Genomic DNA, 20,074 nt, shown 5'->3' on the forward strand with positions numbered 1-20,074 from the left:
TAACATGTTGCTTGGTGTTTTGGAGTGATGGAAACAGGACATTAAGGCAACAAATGACACCATGCAGGCTGGGGACACATTCATGGCCAAACCTAGGAGTCATTTCCAAGGCAAAACTCCCATCTTCTTCCCAATAACCTTTGTGAGTATTCCCCTCAGAGCTTTCCAAAAGAGTCATTTATTCCTCAACCTTCACTGAGACAGGAAAGCCACTTCCACGGGTGGTGCTTGCTATTTTCACACCAGTTTGACACTGCCTCAGGAATCCCTGGATAAGAAGCTGCTGCATGAGATGCTCTGCTATTGAATGTCCAAAAGCCCTGCCAGCAGCTGCGCTCAAAGCATAAGCAGAAGACAAAAGGAACCTGCAGTGATCACAAAGTGATCCCTGTGGGTAGCAACTCACAATTCATGTTAAGTAAATACCTAACAAGTGTTAGATGAAAGCAGTTCAGGGGCAAACTGACAGAAGACAGGATCTACTCTCGGTAACTACCGATGAATACTTACTGCTCACCGTTCCTAAGGTTGGTACTCACGTGTGGAGGAGCTCTTGCCTGAAGCCCAGCAGGCTGGTGTGCTGGACTGTAACACATCATCCATTTTTCTCATTCATGCATTCTCCTTCAAAGCTTCCAACCTCTCTCTCCTGAAACCAAAAGAGTTGACAGGCTTATAACTGAAATACCAAGACGGCCTGACCCCTGTGTCACTATCTGCTGTGGAGCAGGCCTTCAAACCACACTTCGAGTGCCTAAAACATGTTCTGTTTTTAAGGTAACTGACGGGACACATGCTGGTGCCAGACAAGACCCACACATTTATTCTCAGTTATTCTCAATCTGTGGCATTTCCAAGTGCCAAGGCATTAGCTGGAGAATGTGCCTGTGTAACATAACCTTGCATTGCTGGTTAGAAACTCATAGGCTTGATGGGGCAGTCTAAAATTGACAATCGGTAGCATACACCAAGAATGTCCAGCGATGCAGTGTAAGGCAATCTGGGGATTATAAAGGGTCAGATGATGAGATCTTAACAATAACAACCACTAAGTAATGAGAGCAATCATAGAGAGACACCCTGTGGGAAAAACACCAGGGATCACGTTGGGGCGGGGGGGGGTGAAAAAACCCCAACCCACCACACCTCCAAACTGTTGCAGATATAAATACACCAGATTAAGTTGGGTGCTTAAATAGAGTAAGGACATCTGACTTTTGAAACATTTGCCCAAGTCGCTTGACAGGGAGCTGCAAAGTCCAGCCCTTGTGGGAGGTGGCAGGCAGGGGTCATGGGGATAGGATGGAACAGCAGGGACAGGGCCAGGAGCCACCTCTCACCCATCCCAGTGGTCTCCAGCTCACCACATCTAACTGTATTGGGGCCTGGTGGCTTCCTTCTGCTCCAAAAGGAGTAAGTGGAGCTGTGTGTCCTGTTTCAGTGGGACCTGGATGCCTCTAATTTGGCCCCCCCAAAAATAATGTCATGATTTTAATTTTTATTTTGTTTTAATCAGTTTTAGTTTCCATTTTCAGAGAAGTCTGAAAGCAGCTACACTGGGTCTCACCAACATAGTTAGAAGCTCCCCCTGTCATCACCCACATTACTTATTACAGGGAAAAGAAGACTCAAAAATGTGTGGGGAGAAGGGGGGAGCGTGGAGGGGACTTCTGGTGTGTCTCTTCTCTCTCATATTAGGTGACAGAATGAGAGGAAAAGGCTTGAAATTGTGCCAAGGGAGGCTTAGGCTGGATATTAGGAAAGATTTTTTTCCTGGAAGGGTGGTCAGGCTGCCCAGGGAGGTGTTGGAGTCACCATTCCAGGAGGTCTTCAAGAAATGTGTGGACATGGCACTCTGGGACATGGTTTAATGGCCATAGAATCATAGGATCAATAAGGTTGGAAAAGACCTCAAAGATCATCAAAGCCATGCTGGTATTAATTTGATGGTTGGACCATATTAAAAAGGTCATCCAAAACCTCACTGTGGGGCAGACGACAGCTCCAAACATGAACGCTGACATTGAATGCAACAGATCCAGTCCAGGGGTCTGGGCTGCACCAGGGCAAACGTTTCCCCCATTCAGAATCAAAACACATTCCAAATGCCACTCTCAGAGCCCAGGTTTCTGTGCTTGCTTGCCAATGAACAATGCTACAACTCACTACTACCCCCTTTGCCAATATAGATACACCCCTTTTTTCACTGACCTCTCTTTAAAGTGGCTTGAGCAGCACCCCCATCAGAGGACACCTGCTGCCTCTTTGCACCACGCTCACGGGCACAGGAGCAGGTCTGTGGTGACAAGAAGGGAGTTTCTACTCCCAGATATCATTTACAGCATGATCATAAGCAAACCACTGAAGTACTCAGCATTAGCTATGTCCCTGCTAACTTGGTATTTTCCTTTCCCACCTAGTAGTATTTCTGTGACCTTGGTAAAGCACTTCCAAATACCTGAACATTTTCACCCCTGGGTGGTGGTTCCTTGCCTCATCTTCCCAAAGAACTGAGCTAACAGCTGCCAAACAAATGAAAACCAGCTGGTGGTGAATGAAAATGGATCTGTGAGAGACCATGAATGATATTGTTATTGTATGGAGAACAGACAATTCATGAGGGGATGCTGGAGGTCTGACCACAACTTCAGGGACAGAGGTATGGTTGTGCTTAGGAGTTTTCACTGATGTGCACAGCCGAAATGTGCTCTGAGCTGCCCCAATGTGTTTTCACTTGCTTTGGGACAGAGCTGTTACTGGTTATGGCCATCAAAAAGGGACACCCACCCCCTGTGTCAGGGACTGCCTGGGGACAGAGACCCTGGTCAGTACTGCCTTGTTTGATGGCCACAGCTTGCCTGGAAAACAAGGCAGCAGAGATGGACACAGGGGTGAATCATGGGCATTACGTGAGGCATTTACTGTTATTATTCCAAATCTGTGTGCAAGAGAAGCCCAGGCAGAAATATTCTATACTTTGCATCAGAAGTGCAAGCCTGGACCCTTGGAGAAGACATTCATTCTCTTCACAGTCTGCAGAAGAACCTACCTGTGGCAGCACATGCCATTTATCTGTGCTCTGGGTTTTCACAGCAGAGCCTCAGGAGTGCCTCACACTGAAACCAGTAACTAGAATTAAACTTTCAAATGTCCCCTCCCTTTCTCAGTCTCATAGTTCCCCTCCCAATATTGCATGACAACACTATTAAATTAGTAACACAGCACCAGGGCCTCTTCAAGGAGCCATCATCACAGCCTTCTGAATGAGCACTCACATTCATGTTCATGAGACAGTGAATTCAGCACCAGCCAGACCAGGTAAGAAATGGAGTCATTCTAGGGAACAAAATCACCCTTCACATTAACCATTTGGTGTATCTTTCTTCTGCAGCCCCCAAACTGACCACAGTCCCATACCTTGTATCCATCCAGCCACCAAAACACATCCATGGGCAACAATTCCAGCAAGGCCACAGGAGGATTTTGTTGTGGGCACACGGGCCACGTCCTTCCCTAACCTCAGCCTGGGAACAGGTGGAAGGTTTTCTTCTAGAGTTACTCCAGCTGAGCCTTGGCTGGCTGCAAACCCTTCTCCATCTGCAGCTCTTCGATGACACTCTAATGATTAAATATAAATTGAGATTCATGCCTGCTGCACTTGAGATGGGCAGGAGATGCCCTGGGCAACAGAGCACATCCCTCTGCAGTCAAGGACTTGCTGAAGGATTTATGGCAATTCCCTTCATGAGGGACAGATAAGGATAATGAAGGTGGATGGATGGCAAGGAGATGCTTCTTGGTTAAATACCTTTCTTCTCTTTCACGAAGGTCCTGACCTGTCCTGTGTCCTCCTGGGCTACCAGCACTGATCACAACCACACCATCCCTGTTCCAGAGAGGAAACATCACATCAGGTTTGACTTATTGCAATCACAGCATGGGGCAACTGTCTTTGATGATAAATCCTGCCCTGGGAGATGATCCACATGGTCCTGAATTTCTGACTAATAGCTGTGAGGGGAAGGTCCAAGTCCTGGGGGTCATGCACCAGGCAGGATGTCACAACCCTTAGCCCACTGGTAGCGTGGGCATCACTGCAATGCTGGGAATGGGAGAATGCCTTTGGAAAGCTCTGCCAGGCACTGTGGACACAAGCAATGGGTCCTGGTATGCAAGGGTGCTTGGCCAGTACATGACAGGTGAGGGCAGGTGGAGGAGAACATTGAAAGGAGGGAAAGAAGGTGATGACAATGCAGTGAGCGTAGAGTTGCCTCTTCTTGCCCTGCCCAGGCCTACAGTGGGATCAATTCTGAGGTCCTAACACTGAGGACAGAGAGCAACCAAAGTTTCCAAAGTCCCAATCACACATGGGTGTCAGCAAGGACCATTACTGGAACCACCAGCCACAACGAAACCCATCCTCCAAAGTTTATACCTGAAAACTCTAACGGACACCACGTGCAGTCCCAGCCCTGTCCCCAGCGACACCATCTGTGCCAGGATGGAAGTGAAGCAGCAAACATCCAAGTAAGTGGATTTACCCAAATTACATAAATCCAAATGCTGATTCCCAACTCTGCAGCTGGGGCCATCAGCCTGGTGCCTTCAGCAGAAGAATAAGGGCAAGCACAGGGGACATGGCAGGGCAAGACACAAACCCCAGTAAAGTGTGATGAGAAAGAGCTCACAGAACTGTTTATGTCTCCAACATTGGCAAAATAAAATCAGTGGGCTTGCCCCCCCACCATGTATTTAGCCCAAACAGCTGCAAAAAGTGACAGAAGTAATCTGAAAACCACTCCAGGAAGTTTCAGTTACCAACAAGATAAATTTTCCTAAGGCTGTGAAGTTTTTTCCCCCTAGCATAAAAAAACCCCAAACAAACACAACAGCAACAACCAAACAACAACAACAAAACCCAGGAAACCTAGGGAAAAATTATATAAATCCATGGAAGACAGATAATTGAACTTAAATTAGCAGCCATTAAATAACAGGTGATAATAAATATAACCATTGAATAAACATAATACAAATAACCCTTAAATAAACGTATTTGTGTGAGGCCTTGCTATAGCTGAAGCTCTCAGCTTTCTACACCAGAAATTTGTTAAATAGGACAGAAAAGCAGAAATGGAGATGAACGGTGGAAAAAGCAGAAAATCTTCTTAGAAGAGCTGCTAATTTACCCCCAAAATGCCCCAAAAGTGCAATGACTGAGAGCTTCTCCACAGAATCAGCTGCTTGCAGATGCAGCTCTCCTGCACTAATCCCCGAAGTCCAGGAGATGGAGCAAAACTTCAGCTCTTGTCATAGGAGAGTTTGTACTGGAAGGAACCTTAAAGATCATCTGATTTCAACCCTTCTGTCAGAACATTTTGGGACTGCCTGGAACACAATGGAGAATTTTCAGCCATCTAGGAGCTGCCCAGCCTTGCTCCATGCAAGATGCTGCAGCAACATTGCTCACATGAAGGACATTGAGACACTTGAATGTGTCCAGAGAAGGGCAACAGAGAAGACTGGGGAGAGGCCTTGAGCACAAGCCCTGTGAGGAGAGGCTGAGGGAGCTGGGATTGTTTAGCCTGGAGAAGAGAAGGATCAGGGGTGACCTCATTGCCCTCTACAACTACCTGAAGGGAGGTTGTAGCCAGGAGGGGGTTGGTCTCTTCTCCCAGGCAACCAGCACCAGAACAAGGGGACACAGTCTCAAGCTGTGCCAGGGGAAGTTTAGACTCGAAGTGAGGAGAAAGTTCTTCACCGAGTGAGTCGTTCGTCATTGGAATGGGCTGCCCAGGGAGGTGGTGGAGTGACCATCCCTGGAGGTGTTCAAGAGGAGATTGGACGTGGCACTTGGTGCCATGGTCTAGTCATGAGGTCTGTGGAGACAGGTTGGACTTGATGATCCTTGGGGTCTCTTCCAACCTTAGTTATACTGTGATACTGTGATACATTTAAGCTGAACAAGTCCTAGATGACAACTTGCAAGGGTCACATCCTGTATGTCTTGACAAATAAGTTTTCCATAAGTATGCTTGAGTGAATTTTGAAGATTTGTGATCTTTAAATGCTTGCCTGTGCTTCTGGTCTGAGCCTTGTCCCTCTCCAGTCTCTGCACTGGAAGAATGTCAGACCCCAGCCTCCTGCAGGACTTGTGGCAGCTCCCACGGGAGTGTGTCCTCCCACATGTGTGAGTGTTCCTGCTCAAAACAGCAGAGAAAAAGCAGAGAGCAATTAAAACCATCAGGCACAGCTTATTTTAGCACAGTGCCCTAATGCCTTTTTAAGGATTCCTGGCAAGGACTGGTTTTTCTTCTTCATCCATCAACTGAAAAGCACTCAGAAATGCTCCATTACGTAGGGTTTATGTGGGGTTTATTTTCCCTGTGCACTCTTGTGGAGTCAGCAGCAGGTTCCACTTTCTAAAGAGAAATGTTTGTGACACTGAACCCTACGAGTCTGTGGATGCTTTACATTGAGGTTTCACTTTGTTCACCTCTTGGCTTTGTTCTGGATAATAATAAACGTACATTTCTAAACATGTCTTCAAACTGCAAGGGAGATTTCAGCGTACGAGAGGCAGGAAAGCTCCTCTCTTGCGCTCTGCTGGTCAGTCACCAGATGGCCTCAGTGATCCTGTGAGGAAGAAGGGCTGGGGTTGAACAGCAGAAAACCTAGATGAGATAGGAATTCAAACAAATCAGGGGTGGTTTGTATTTCAGCTGTGGAAAAGCACGACAACAATTACAAGCATGTCTTTATTACCCCTCCACTGCATTATACAGGCCTGGCTCTGTCAGCAGTGGTACTCACACGTCAAAACACTGCTCCAGATATGCAGTGCAACCAAGGAAGCTGGGAGTCTGCAAAAAGAAAGGTGAAGGGTCCTAGGGAATAACTGGCAAAACTCAGGTGTTGCACAAGCTGCACAGTATCACCGGCTTCTTGCTGGCGATGGGCACAAGGTCTCACAGGAATGTTGTGCCCTTCCCTCTCTTTCCCTGTGCCACCCAACACCGACCCTGGCCCTTTGCCACTTGTCCCAGGTGACATCTGAGAAGTTGGATCTTATCCTCAGCTTCTGGGCCTCCTCCTTCACTCTGTACTTCCCCCCCTTTCAGAGGAGTTTCTTAGAGCACAGCTTGTGCAGAGCCAGGCATGGAGAGAACCACACAAGGGGCTACCTGCCATGTTACAGCTCTCTGGTTTCCAGCTCCTCTGCAGCTTTGCTTTTGCTTACTGGGAGCTGCCACCACCTTCTGAACTCTGGCCCTAGAGGTATTATGCCCAAATATAACAAAAATTCCTCCATCCAAATTCCCATCTTCTCAATGGAATCATCCAAAATTATCTAGGCCCTGCCAGAGCAAGCGGGAGGCCAGGTTGAGTGCCAACACTGTGCTAACAGAGATGTGCTAGCCTGAGATAAGCCCCAAATGCTAATGAAAAAGCCAATACAAAACTCAGTGGCTACAACATTAAAATAAAGGAATGCAAACAATGCTTTGAACTTGACACAGACCTTGTCACACACCTCATTTCCTTCTGAAAAGCTTTCAGAATGCTGATAACTAACCACCAGCCTGCACCAACTCTATTAGTTCTGGGTAAGGCACTGGACTTTGAACCACTTAGCTTCCCACTCGAAACACCCATGCCTTCTAACAGCAGTGAGCACAATTCAATGAAGAACTTGTGAACAAACCTCAAAAACTACTTGGAGAAATGGCCAAGTAGGACCACATGGGGGTATATTTAGCAGACATGTCTGCAAGTTCTTCTCATCAATACCTATTCTTACCAGCAACCTGGAAATAAGCAGAATATTCAGCAGTGGTGAAGCTTATGGATGTCACAAAACATAGGGAATGACAAATAACTCTGAGGGGTGAGACTGAATGACCTCAGCTTGGTGACCAATGTGCAAAAGCAGTTGTACATAGAGACTGACTTGCTCTTCCAGAAAGGTGGACATCTCAGAGCAGAAACTCAAATGAGGACCCAGCAGATGAGAAACTAACCTCCAACAGCCTCCAATAGATTTCAGGTGCAAGGATAGACCAGCAAGGAGTGTTTCCAGAATCATGAGGCTGTGCATCACTGCCAGGATGAGGCTGGGCAGCACGTCCAAGGATTAGTGGTCCTCCTGTGGGGATGTGGGATGAGCACCGCTCTGCACCCTCGAGACAGCTGTGCCAGAGAGGCCCCTGCAGAGGCACTGAATGCCACTCCTCCCTCCCCTTGCACCCTCAGGAATTCAGACTTACCCTTTCACATAATCACAGAATACACCTGGTTGGAAGAGATCTCCAAGTTCAACCCTCAGTTTAGCACTGAAGGGTCAACACCAAACCATGTCCCTAAGCACCAGGTCTACACTCTGCTTGAACACCTCCAGGAATGGTGATTCCACCACTGCCCTGGGCAGACCATTCCAGTGTTTGAGAACCCTCTCAGTGAAGAAATATTTCCTAAAATCCAGCCTAAACCTCCTCTGGCACAGCGTGAAACCATTTCCTCTAGACCTGTCGCTTGCCATCAAGAAGTTGGCCTCCCCCTCACTCCAACCTCCCTTCAGGTAGCTGTAGAGAGCAATGAAGTCTCCCCTCAGCTTCCTCTTCTCCAGACTGAACAACCCCAGCTTCCTCAGATGAGGGGCGGTCTGAACTGCCCTGGGACAAGTTTCCCCTACATTAGACCACAGACCCTCTGCACCCAACTGCAGGCCAGAAGAAATCCGATCACGGTGGTTTACTCTCTCTTAAAGCCCTGCAAATAACACACAGAGCACTTTTCCAAGAACTCAAGTAGAAACAGGAGGACTGCTGAAGCGGTTTAGGTAGCACACTTTTTCGTTTATTGACCTATACAAAATAATAGGTCTAAAAAATCCAGAAGTAGTAAAAGAATAAGCAAAAAAGAGCTTTCGCATTTCTAGAAGGCTATACAAATATGCAAAACCAAGGAAATAAGTTATCTTTTCTTTTGGTGGGTGGGTGGCTTTGTGTTGTTGGGGTGGGGTGGGTTGTTTTTTTTTTGTGGTGGGTTTTTTATTTTGCTTGTTTAATTCCAAATCTCACCTCTAATAGTACAAACCACTAAGTACCAGCTTTACCAAGTGTGTCCTTCTGTATATATTACACGCTCTGGCAATATTGGTAAAAAACCAAAAAGGTCCAAAAGGTTTTATCAGAAACTTTTCTATTCACAATATGAACAAGGAGTTAACTAATCCTTTGTATAAAAGAAACAAACGAGCACCATTTATGGAATCCTGACGCACAGTACAGCTGAGACGCGGAGAGAGATCTTACCCTACGCAAACGAGTCCTTGGACATCGCACAAGATAACCCGTGCCAATTTGTTCCCACAGATGGATGGTGTGAGGTAGGTTTATCCCTCTTAGATCAAAACTGCAGTTGCACTTTTTTTTTTTCTTAATCTTTTCTTTTTTTCCCCTCCCCACACAAATGGTTTTGTGAAAATGCTGTTCTGTCACTTAGTGACTTTGCAACGCACCTGGCGGTTCAGGTGACTCGCGGTACAATCCTAATGCCCCTCATTTTAAGGCACCCACTTGGCTGTTTGTATCTGCAACCACCTTCAAATACTGGCCATGACAATCAAGTTGTTTGCCCTGGGCTCCCTGGAGCTGCCCACTGTGGATCCTCGATGCCCTGTGGCAGAGCAAAATGCAATCACCACCCAATGAAGCGGGAGTCGCCGTGCAGCCGCCATGAAAATTTGCCTCCTCCCACACACAGTGAAGTTGTACCATGGAAAGGTCATCAAATGGGAGGTTATTAATTACACTTTATCAAGGAAAAGAGAATTCAAAGTTTACTGCTTCTGTTTCCAAAATGCAGACCACCTACAGTTTTACACAACAGTTTGTGTCAGCAAATCCTTTTCTTTCCAGAGCTCGCTTGTGGTGCTAACAAACACTCTCAACAACACCCCAAACCCAGATAAACTCAATCAAACCTCCATAGCAATAATAATAATAATAATAAAATCCAGCCTTCCTTCAAGTAATGTTCCAATACTGTTTAAGTCACCCTTTGCCTCACTCACACACACAGTATCTATCCTTCATAAGCCTATGAAAGTCCTTCCAGATCATCATAAGCCATGGCAGAATAAATTTTTGCTTCTTGCTCTTTCAGACGTCAGAATTGTGCTCCTAGAATTCCTGGGGGTTCCATTAAGAGTCTCCTTTTCACATTTTTTGTTTTCTCTGAGGTTTGCCTTCAACACCTTCCAGCCTTCCCAAAAAGTGCTTGTTAAGTATAAATACTTCAACCAAGTGCTGCATCTCACCATAGATTAAACTGCGGCTTGGCCTTGCTCGTGTAGGCTATCTGGATTCAGGAAAAAAACAAAAGCCAGTCAGGGCTAAGAACTTGTAATTTTGCTGCAGTCCCTTTTAATGCTGAATTTAACCTTTCCCAGCAAAACAGCCTGCTTCCTTTTCGTGATCTGTTTGGAAGTTCCAGCCGAGGTCTGCCTCGGGGTCACAGCGTTCTGTGCAAGGCACGCAAGGGTACAAACGTGGGGCTGAGGACAGTCTACACGAACGTGCCAGGCTTTGAATCCTCGTGCCAAAATAACCTCTGCTCATTGCTGTGCAAGTCCTCTTCCAACTGGCTCTCTTCATCACCACCCAGTTGGCTTGTCTCTGCATACCCTCTGTAAAAAAAGAGACATGGCATCAGGGATCAGATAATGATAGGACTAGGGGGAATGGAACAAAAATAGAAATGGGTAGATTCAGATTGGATGGTAGGAAGAAGTTCTTTCCCATGAGGGTGGTGGAGTCACCATCCCTGGAGGTGACACTTGGTGCCATGGTTTAGTCATGAGGTCTGTGGTGACAGTTGGACTTGATGATCTTTAAGGTCTCTTCCAACCTTGGTGATTCTATGATTCTGTGACACTGGAACAGGTTGCCCAGGGAGGTAGTAGAAGCCCCATCCTTGGAGGTTTTTAAGGCCAGGCTGGTTGTGGCTCTGAGCAACCTGACCTAGTGTAAGGGGTCCCTGCCCATGGCAGAGGGGTTGGAACTGGATGATCCTCGAGGTCCCTTCCAACCCTAACAATTGTATGATTATATGATCTGAGGGTCTTCCCCAGACCCCCAAAGTGCTGCCCAAACACACAACACCCTTGGCCTTGAAGTAAGGCTGGCCATTTTGAGATCACTCCAGAGCCATTTGGATCCAAACACATACCCATTTTTGTGTGTGTGGTAATTAGGAAAATCGTGTGCAACAGGATCTCAGCTGCCTAAATTGTCAAGGCTGTAGGGCGTACTGATGGCTCGTTTGCCATAATCATATTAAGACAGCAAATAAAACAGATGAGCAATCAGACAAGTGATTCAGAATATGGAAAATTAATAGCTAATAAACCTCCTTTGGATAAAGCTGACAAAACAAGCATAGTTTTCAAAGCCTAATTATAGGAAGTTAAGAAATTAGCAGAAACTGTTATTTTTAAACGCCGTTGCTGCAGATCTTTCAAACCACTGCAGTAAAAAAGCCCATGGCATTTAGCTCAGAGACAAGGATCTAGCAGGAGCTTGTACAGCTTTTCTTACACTTTGGTTTATTTGAAAACAAACACGATTAAAAATGCAGCGATTTCACACAAGTCAGCCTGGCAGCAAACACAGCCTGCAACCCACAAAGCCAGAGGCACAAACTTAGGGTACTTACTACAGCTGGCTACACTTAGCATAAGTGTATTTAAAGGTGATGGCATTTGCGGGGGGCAAAGCCCATCCCCTGGGCAAGAGCTCTATGTCCTACGGAGGACAGGCAGCATACTGGAGGGAAGAGACCAAAAGCACTGAGTAGAAGCAGTGAGAGCGCTGCAGGAGATTTTTGCAGATACAGATCAGACCCTGGGTTCCCCACAGTCCTCAAGGGAGCCCCCCTGAAGCAGGGCAATCTGCAAGCAGGAGCATGTTTAACCTGGGGCCTAAGTTAAGCTTTGCCAAGCAAGATGAAGAGGACACAGTCTCAGGCTGCGTCAGGGGAGGTTTAGGCTGGAGGTTAGGAGGAAGTTTTACACAGAGAGAGTGATTGCCCACTGGAATGGGCTGCCTGAGGAGATGGTGGGGTCGCCGTCGCTGGGGGTGTTCAGGGCGAGGCTTGACAGGATGCTTGGTTGCAGGGTTTAGTTGGGCAGTGTTGGATGATAGGTTGGACACAATGATCTCAAAGGTCTCTTCCAACCTGGTTAATTCTATTCTATTCTATGAACTTGGCAGATGTGGTATTGCCTTTGAACAGCAGACATGCGTGTTGAAAAGAGGTGATCCCTTCCTTTTCTTTTCCAAGTTTATCAGCACTGGCACTACAGATTCAGAAACACAACAGGACAGAGTCCTGCTGGACTGCTAATGGGGTGCATGAGACACCTCCTGTTCACAGGGTTTGTGAGGGGCTGGGCTCAGCATGTGCTTTGTCCCCAACACTGCTCTGAGCATCACAATTACCAGGGATTGCAAGATCCTCCATACTCAGGCATCAGCCAGAGGAAAAGGCTGTGTGACAACTGAGCTCATCCTCCACTGACACTGCTTCCCTCTGAGTATCAGTGGTATAGTTAGTGGCACAGCTGACCTACTCCACACATAGAAGGCTTGCCCCACAGAGCCATTGTCACAATTATTCTTCATCCTGGCCCTTGGAAATCAAGCTGATTTTCTCAGAAGTGTGAACAGCCTGTGAAACACAGAGGGGAAAGCAGGTGAGCTGGGTATTCTCCACTCACCTGCTCTGCAAAGGGAGGTTGCCATAAACGTTCCCATAACAGCTGGAGTAGGAGGAATGAGACAACGTATCGTAGTCGGAAAGTCCCAGCGCAAGGGGGTTCCGCCAGTTCCCAGCAGCGTTGGCTGAAGATGCTGGAATGAAAAACAATAAACTACATTAAAAGAAAAATAGAGCAAATTAGGTCTTCCTCCAGCTAACCCAGCTGAGACAAATGAGAAAGTTCTCATTAGTGATCTCTACGGGGTTCTGCAGGATATATGAGCAGACGATGCAGACACAGTATGATTTACAAGCCCTGTGTGGAGGAAAGCACTGTGTGGGTGGTGTTGGGGAGCTAAGGAGTCTTTGAAAAGGCTTTCTGACACATCCAGTGATGGTCACTCTATTGTGCTTTGGAATCCATCACTGTATTTATGTGACATGAAGTTTTGCATGTTGTTTCTAGTCAGCAAACATGTCTGTTTGAAACCCATGTGGCTTTTTATGCTTCTGTGGACTACTGTGCTCTCAGAGGGTGAAGATAGCTTTGCCCACAGGAAAAAATAACAAGCGTGGAACAAGACCTCTTCTTGTTGAAGGTCTCTTCTCCTTCCAAATAACAAGTGATAGGACAAGAGGAAATGACCTCAAGTTGTACCAGGGGAGGTTTAGGTTGGATATTAGAAGTAACTTTATCACTGAAAGGGTACTCAGCACTGGAATGGGCTCCCTAGGGAGGTGGTCAAATGCCCATCCCTAGAGATGTTTTAAAGACAGATGTGGTGCTGTGAGACATGGTTTAGCACCAGTCTTGGTAGAGCTAGAGAATGGTTGGACTCAATGATCTTAAAGGGCTTCCCAACCAAAACAATTCTATGATTCTCCAAGATCCTACTTTGTTCCTCATCTACCATTCAGGACAGAGCTGTAGCCTTGCTTCTACTCTGTTGACTTCACTGAGGCAGTGGAGGAGGGCAGAATTTGATGCAGAGCAAGGACTTAGCAAAGCATCCAGCACAGAAGAAACCAGATATTACCTAAAGAGAAAGACGATACCCGACTGCTAGGAGAGCATGGCACCTGCAGACCAGCAAAGCCCAAACTCCTTTGAGATCCTCTGTCAGAATCAAAGCCTGCCTGCAGGCCATGACCCTGTTCCTTTTGGCTGGAGGCACGCTGGTACCAGCCACGGAGGTGCTCTGCTACTAAGGCCTTGTGAATGTTTTTGGTTATGTGCTCCGTTTTAACAGCCTGCTTCCTCGGAAGCCGCAGGGTGGCGTAGGGGTTGTGCGGAACTCTGTCCACTTCGTCCTCTTGGTAGGACCTGAGCTCCCGGTAACGGTCGTATCCGTAATGCGCCGAGGAGCGATAGGAAGGGTTGACGCTGTACTGTCCCTCCGTGTCACTCTCATAAACATACCCCCCGTTGTAATAAACCTCTGGCTCGGTGTACGGGGAATAGCCAGAAATATAGTAACTGGAAGAAGGCTGCTCCTGGGTTTTGTGGTAGACGCCGTTGCGGACGTCCTTCTGGGCAAGATTCGGCATGCTTCCGGAGCCCGCCCCAGAAATGTTCTGTTTCTTCGAGCGTCTTCGACCCCTGGTCCTGTTGTCGAGCGTCTGAGTGGTATAATAAGGATTGGGAGTGGGTGTGGCACAGTAATACTCTGCGCTGGACTGGCTAGTGTAGGATGATCCGTCATCGAGGATCTCTGTGCTGCTGCTCCGCTGGGACTTGGAGAGGGTGAAGGTCGCCTTTTCGGCAGGCGCCTCGGACAGCAGGTGTGTCTGGGACTCCAGGCTCCCGCTGCGCTGCCGGCAGTGGTGCGGGGGGACGTCTGGCCTGAAACAACGCAGGTGTTGGTTGGTTAAAGGCAGTCACACACAAACATGCACACAGAGGTGGAGAGAGCACGAGTGGACACGTCAGGCATGCTGCCTCCCTGGATAAAGCACAACACTAAGCCAGTCTTAGCTCTCCGTATGGAATATGTGCATGACAAGAAATAGAGCTTGGCTTGAGTTTGAGATTTAGTGCAGCAGCAGGAGGAGATCTTGCTTATAAAAATCTGTCATGGTGAGCCAGGTTAGTCTGTGATGGGTACATGTAGCACAGCTCACAAACTTGTATTTTTAAATGATTTACAGGAGGACTACCTTAGTTCTTAGTTAAGTCTACATAAGCAACTGAGCTTGGAGCAGAACATAGGAAGATGGGTTTCCTTTGGCTCTGGCTCTCAAGGCTGTACTACCCCTGCCAAATAAACCATGGACTCTTGCTGACATTATAGGATGTATAGCAGCTCTCCTTCCCCAGCGTGGATTCTCAGCTGCCTAATAATACAGGTGAGCTCATGGTGTAGCTCTCTTCCCAGGGGAAGGGCACTAATTGGGATCTCTCTCCTCTATCTGGCCACTTACTTTTAAAGTCTTGTTGGAATGTAATACACAGCAGACATCTATCAGCTTAGAAACAATTTTTTTTTGTGAGGAGAACGCTAGGGGATGGACAGTACAATTTCATAAGCCTTGCTTTGTTAGAAAACGAGGCCACAAAGGAACATAAAATAACTTCTGCCTATCCAACAAGTATTTTACAGAACCTCTTTGAACACCTTGCTTGTTAAAACTCCCTGTAGGTGCCTATCTGGAAATGACTTTGCTCTTCCATGATCAGATGGGCAACATTTTTGTGTGCCAGCTTCCAGCTCAGTCCTAATTTTGCAGACACCCATTTGTGTGCGCTGCTAGGTACCCAGAGTGGCTCTGTGCTCACATAAATGCCCTCCCTCACGTGCTACAAAGCTGGTGCAGGATGCTGCCAGAAGATGGTGGCTGTTATAAACCCTGTGCTTCCAATACCCAAGAAAAAAATACTTGGAGAGGCTGCATGGTGAAGGACACTTTTTCCTCTTAACACTGTGTGCTTTTGTTCTGCTGCTGCCTGGGATGGACATCACACTTAAAACAAAGCCCCCTTACTGTAAGTGGCTGCTACTGTAGGCGTTGCGTGTGAGCACAGGGGTTGTAGGCATGCTCCTCCCACCGTGGGGCTGGGGTGGCCGGTCCAGGGTTCGGTAGGGACTGCTGTGAGTTGAAAGTGGGTCCCTGTAACAAAGGAGACAATCCCAGTTAGGTTAAATGCTGTGCAAGTCACAGGACACAGAATATGGGCACCCTACATCCTGAAGAAACAAAACAAAAGGCAGAAAAAACAGGCAAAGGCATGACTTGATGTGACTCCCTGGATAGAGACCAGAATGGTTGAGCAGGAAGGAAAATTCAACCCCTTCTTATGGTTCAGGAGAGGTCCTCAGAGGATGATCAGTAGAAAAAGCTGCTGCCAAAGCACAGAAAAATGAGACAGAAGTGACAAGAGCAGGTAACAGAGAAGCAAATGAATAAAGTCTCAAATTAAAGCACATCACAGCTGCAAGGTTACGTATGGCTATAACCCCCTTCCTTCATGGGGTGGAATGTTCTGCTTATCTTGAGCAAGAGGTGAGAAAAAGGCAAAGATACAACACTGTCCAAAACTTCAAAACAACTAGCACCAGATCAGACCTGTACAACATGATCAGATCAGCAGAGCTACTGCTACTGGTGTGCTCCATGGAACTGTTGTTCTAGCTCAGAAAGTGCCCGGATTTCATGGGTACACACAGGAACATCAGGCAGTTACTGCAGCTGGCACTGCTGAGGGTAGCTAGTTGAATCCTAGTAACCCTACTCTTCCATGGCAAGCTGTCCACCAGGACTGACACAAGTTCTGTATGGACAGCATACCTCCTGAAATCCTGCTAACCATCAGGAGGGATGGATATGGCTTGCCTCTATCTGAGGCCACTAAGTACAGTCTCCAGGAAAACTACAACTTATTTAATTAACACTAACAAAGCCCAGAAATGGAGGTAAGGAGTGACAGCACTAGGGTGGGGTGGGCACAAGCAATTCCTGAAATATAGCCCTTGTTATTAAATTTCCCACCCATCTTGAGCCTCTTCACAAAACTACACTACTTTATAAGTACACACTCAGAGACCGTGGCAACTATTTACACACACTTTTATTACTAAGCAGTACCTATAGGTCCTACCACCAAACTCTGTAATTGCAGTGGAGTCTGGAGGCAGCAGGCTCTGCTGGACTGCCCATGGTAATGGGAGTCTTGGCAGGAGCAACGCAGAGCTTGTGCCAGCAAGGCAGAGAGCATGGCAGTACTGAGAGGTACCCTACCTGGAGTGTCTGGTATCCAAGAGCTGGTCATTTACAGATGACTTTCTGAGATGAATTCTCTCCACCCCAAGGGACTTTGGTGGAGGAAGCCTCGGAGAAAGCTGTGCAGAGCTGGGTCTCTGTGCTGACACAGGAAGTGATTCACTGACTGCTGGAAAGGAATATGTATTTTATTAGCAAAATCCTTGATATTTTTTGCTCCAGATACAAATCTGTGGCCCCTAAGCAGACACACTTTGCACTACAGAGACAACAACAGAAGCCGTGAGTCTAGAAAAGCTCTTCTGTCTGCACTGAGCCCTCCTCCATGTGGGCATCACAGAGACTTGTACAGATCTCAGCAGCACAGACTCCTACAGAGATTACAGACAGCTTGAAGCTGTGCCAGGCCACAAAGTGGAACTTCCTTGGGAAAACACCTGTTCGCAGTTCAATCCCTCCCGGAGTTGAACAGTCAAGCTCAGCCTCGGTGAAGGCCAATTCCTCTTCCTCACCTCCCAGCTCTCCACTTGAATATGACATTTTAAGAACTAGTTTTGAAACACAGCCTAAAAGAGACTGACTTCAAAAGCGACTGAATGAGCAAAGACAGCTGACAGACACTTTTGGCTGAAGGCAATGGGAAGACACCGGTTTGATCCTTGTTCTCACTTTGCTTAGGGCACAACCCAAGTCCCATCAGAGCCAAGAGGAAACTCCAACTAATACATATAAATGCAGGATGAGCATCACAGAGAACACATTCACGAGTCAAAGCCATGGCTCTGCTTCTACTTGTACAAGCAGGAATCAGGTCTAACTCTGTTTTAAAGCAGATGGGTCGTACAAGACTGAAAGTGGGACAAAGTGAGATTAGAATCAGGTCCCTCACTGAAAAGTGAGTAATAATTTCGATAATGTTTGTCCCCAGTTGGTGATTATCCAGTTTAAGGGAGAGGCAAGCCAAGTCCCTTCCACCTTGTGGAACAGGGTGTGACTGTGTGTGGCTGTGGGTGTGAGTGTGAAATGAGTAAGCTGAGCAAACACCATAGCCATGCAAGGTGCAAGCTCACCAGGTAACATGGACATAAACAGATTGTTATTATCTGCAACTATTTTATTTTTAAGTTTTACAGCAGCTGTGAGGACAGAAAGGCTGGGCAAATCCTCCCAGCTCCCACTCCTTCACCTCTGATCCTAGGGATGACATATCTGGCAGCCAGTGTGTCCTCAGCTTACAGGTTGGTCACATCAAAACCAGCTGCCTTCTCTAAAAGCAACTCAGGTCAACTCACAGAGCTGAAACTTCCAATAACTCACTCATTGTGAGGAAAGTCATTCCTGACTCAGCTCTTCTTCCCTCTGATACAAAGTCATTTGTCATCAAACACCACCAAAAGAGTAGGCTAAAGGACATTAAGACAAAGGAATGTCTCTGAAGGGGCACACTTCGGAGGAAGAAAAAGGTAAGCACATACCATCATCATAGGTGGTTGTATCTGACAGGGAGCTGCTCTCAGATGGAATGATATCATCTGTGAATGGAAACAAGCAATTTAGGCATGGGAGACCCAGCATCAATTTCCAAATAATCACAACACAGCTGATTTTCTATGGCTCCATTGTCACCTTCAGTCTCTAAAGCTTTAGACCTCAGCAGCCTGAAGGCAGCCCTGCTACAGAGTATATCATGACCTACTTGTGTTCATTCAACAAGCCACCTATGTAATTATCAAAGGAGACTTTTTTCCAGGTGCTGCAGGAATCAGGCCAAGATCTACAAAGGTGTTTTTTTTCCACTCAGCTTCCAACAGATCTCACAGGGTGTTTTGGTGCCTCAATAGGAATCAGAAGCCTACACAGACAGGTAGATCTTGGCTGCAAGCATCTCATCTCCTCTGGGTACACCTGAAATCCCACCAGGGAGGTAGGAAATGCCTTTTGAAATCTGGCATTTGCTTTTGAGTGTTTCATTAGGGTACAAAATCTCTTTCAATTAAATGAATAGCAATTCAAAAAATGACTCCACTGGTTTCAGTCAAGCTATTGCAAATTCCCAACAACACAGAGAGCAGTGAACTGTTGTGTGGACACTGTAAGTGTTTTCTGTTTCTTTTATGTTATTTATTCAAAGTGCTTTATTGCACCTGCCTGTCCTCCCACTCTGAGATTTCACACTACCACTCGCTCAGACACAGCCTGTGCTTGCTGAGCTTTCAAAGAGGCTAGACCAGAAGTTAGGCTGGTGATAAAAAGCAGCACAAATGATAAGTCACACACAGGAAAATCTCTTCCTAGGTCGTTTCTGCCAAGACACAGTGCTGGTGGGGCAAAAAGTCTATGGAACTTCCATACAAGGAGGAGAGGAAGCAGCAAAAGACAACCATGGCAGCCAGTTTATCTAGGACACCTGCTTCCTCCATCATTCATCAGAAGCATAGGCAATGTATGTTGCTGTCTTGCTGTTGTGATTTGCTGAGAGGAAAGGTTTGGTTGCAACAGTTTGGTAAATGGAGCAGCTTGTCAAGAACTCAAAAAACATTAGGGCTGGCCCATGCCCTGAGGGGACTTGTCAGACCACCGAGGATGGGTTGTAGCTCTGCTTGTAACCCAACACCAAGAAAAAGCTCCAGGGAACTTTATTCACATTAATTTGACCACGTGGTGGTGAAATATGGAACTGGGCCCAGAGCAAAGAGGAAAAAACCTACCTAGGGGAAAAAAAATAGAAAAATCCAGCTATACTGTTGGATTCATGTGGGGTCTGCAAGGCTGACATATGGGGGAGCTCTGAATTTAAATCCTCAATCTGTGCAGTTCCCTGCAGAAGTGGAAGAAACTCTGCCCTACAGAGGAAGCAAAGGGAGAGTGGAACATGGGGAGCAGGAGACAGTCAGGTATGTCCTTCATCTCCTGGCCCTTGGAGCCTGGGATGAAAATAACAATGGTTTGATTCAATAAATCAGTGTTACTGTTTAACATGTTATTTCCAACGAGTCATTCCCCAAACTGACAAATGCAAGTGACTCATCACTGCTCAGCCTTCTGAAACCCTGTAGCTTGAGTACCATCAGCAATGGTGAAAGTGTGACACAAA

At 46.8% G+C, this 20,074-nt stretch overlaps 1 protein-coding gene across 1 annotated transcript in view; it reads right to left on the reverse strand.

Moving 5' to 3' along the window:
- Positions 1–10,000: 10,000 nt before the first annotated feature.
- FRMD4B (FERM domain containing 4B) overlaps positions 10,001–20,074 on the reverse strand; it is a 92,356-nt gene continuing 82,282 nt past the window's right edge. Inside the window, exons 18-23 of the mRNA XM_054161248.1 lie at positions 18,456–18,512; positions 16,999–17,146; positions 15,745–15,870; positions 13,800–14,605; positions 12,782–12,914; positions 10,001–10,690 (exon numbers count right to left, since the gene is read on the reverse strand). Of these exons, the coding sequence (XP_054017223.1) occupies positions 10,570–10,690; positions 12,782–12,914; positions 13,800–14,605; positions 15,745–15,870; positions 16,999–17,146; positions 18,456–18,512 (1,391 nt within the window). The 3' untranslated portion in view covers positions 10,001–10,569. The remainder of the gene's footprint in view (positions 10,691–12,781; positions 12,915–13,799; positions 14,606–15,744; positions 15,871–16,998; positions 17,147–18,455; positions 18,513–20,074) is intronic.

This window comes from Dryobates pubescens, chromosome 1, assembly GCF_014839835.1.
Source record: "Dryobates pubescens isolate bDryPub1 chromosome 1, bDryPub1.pri, whole genome shotgun sequence".
NCBI lineage: Eukaryota > Metazoa > Chordata > Aves > Piciformes > Picidae > Dryobates > Dryobates pubescens.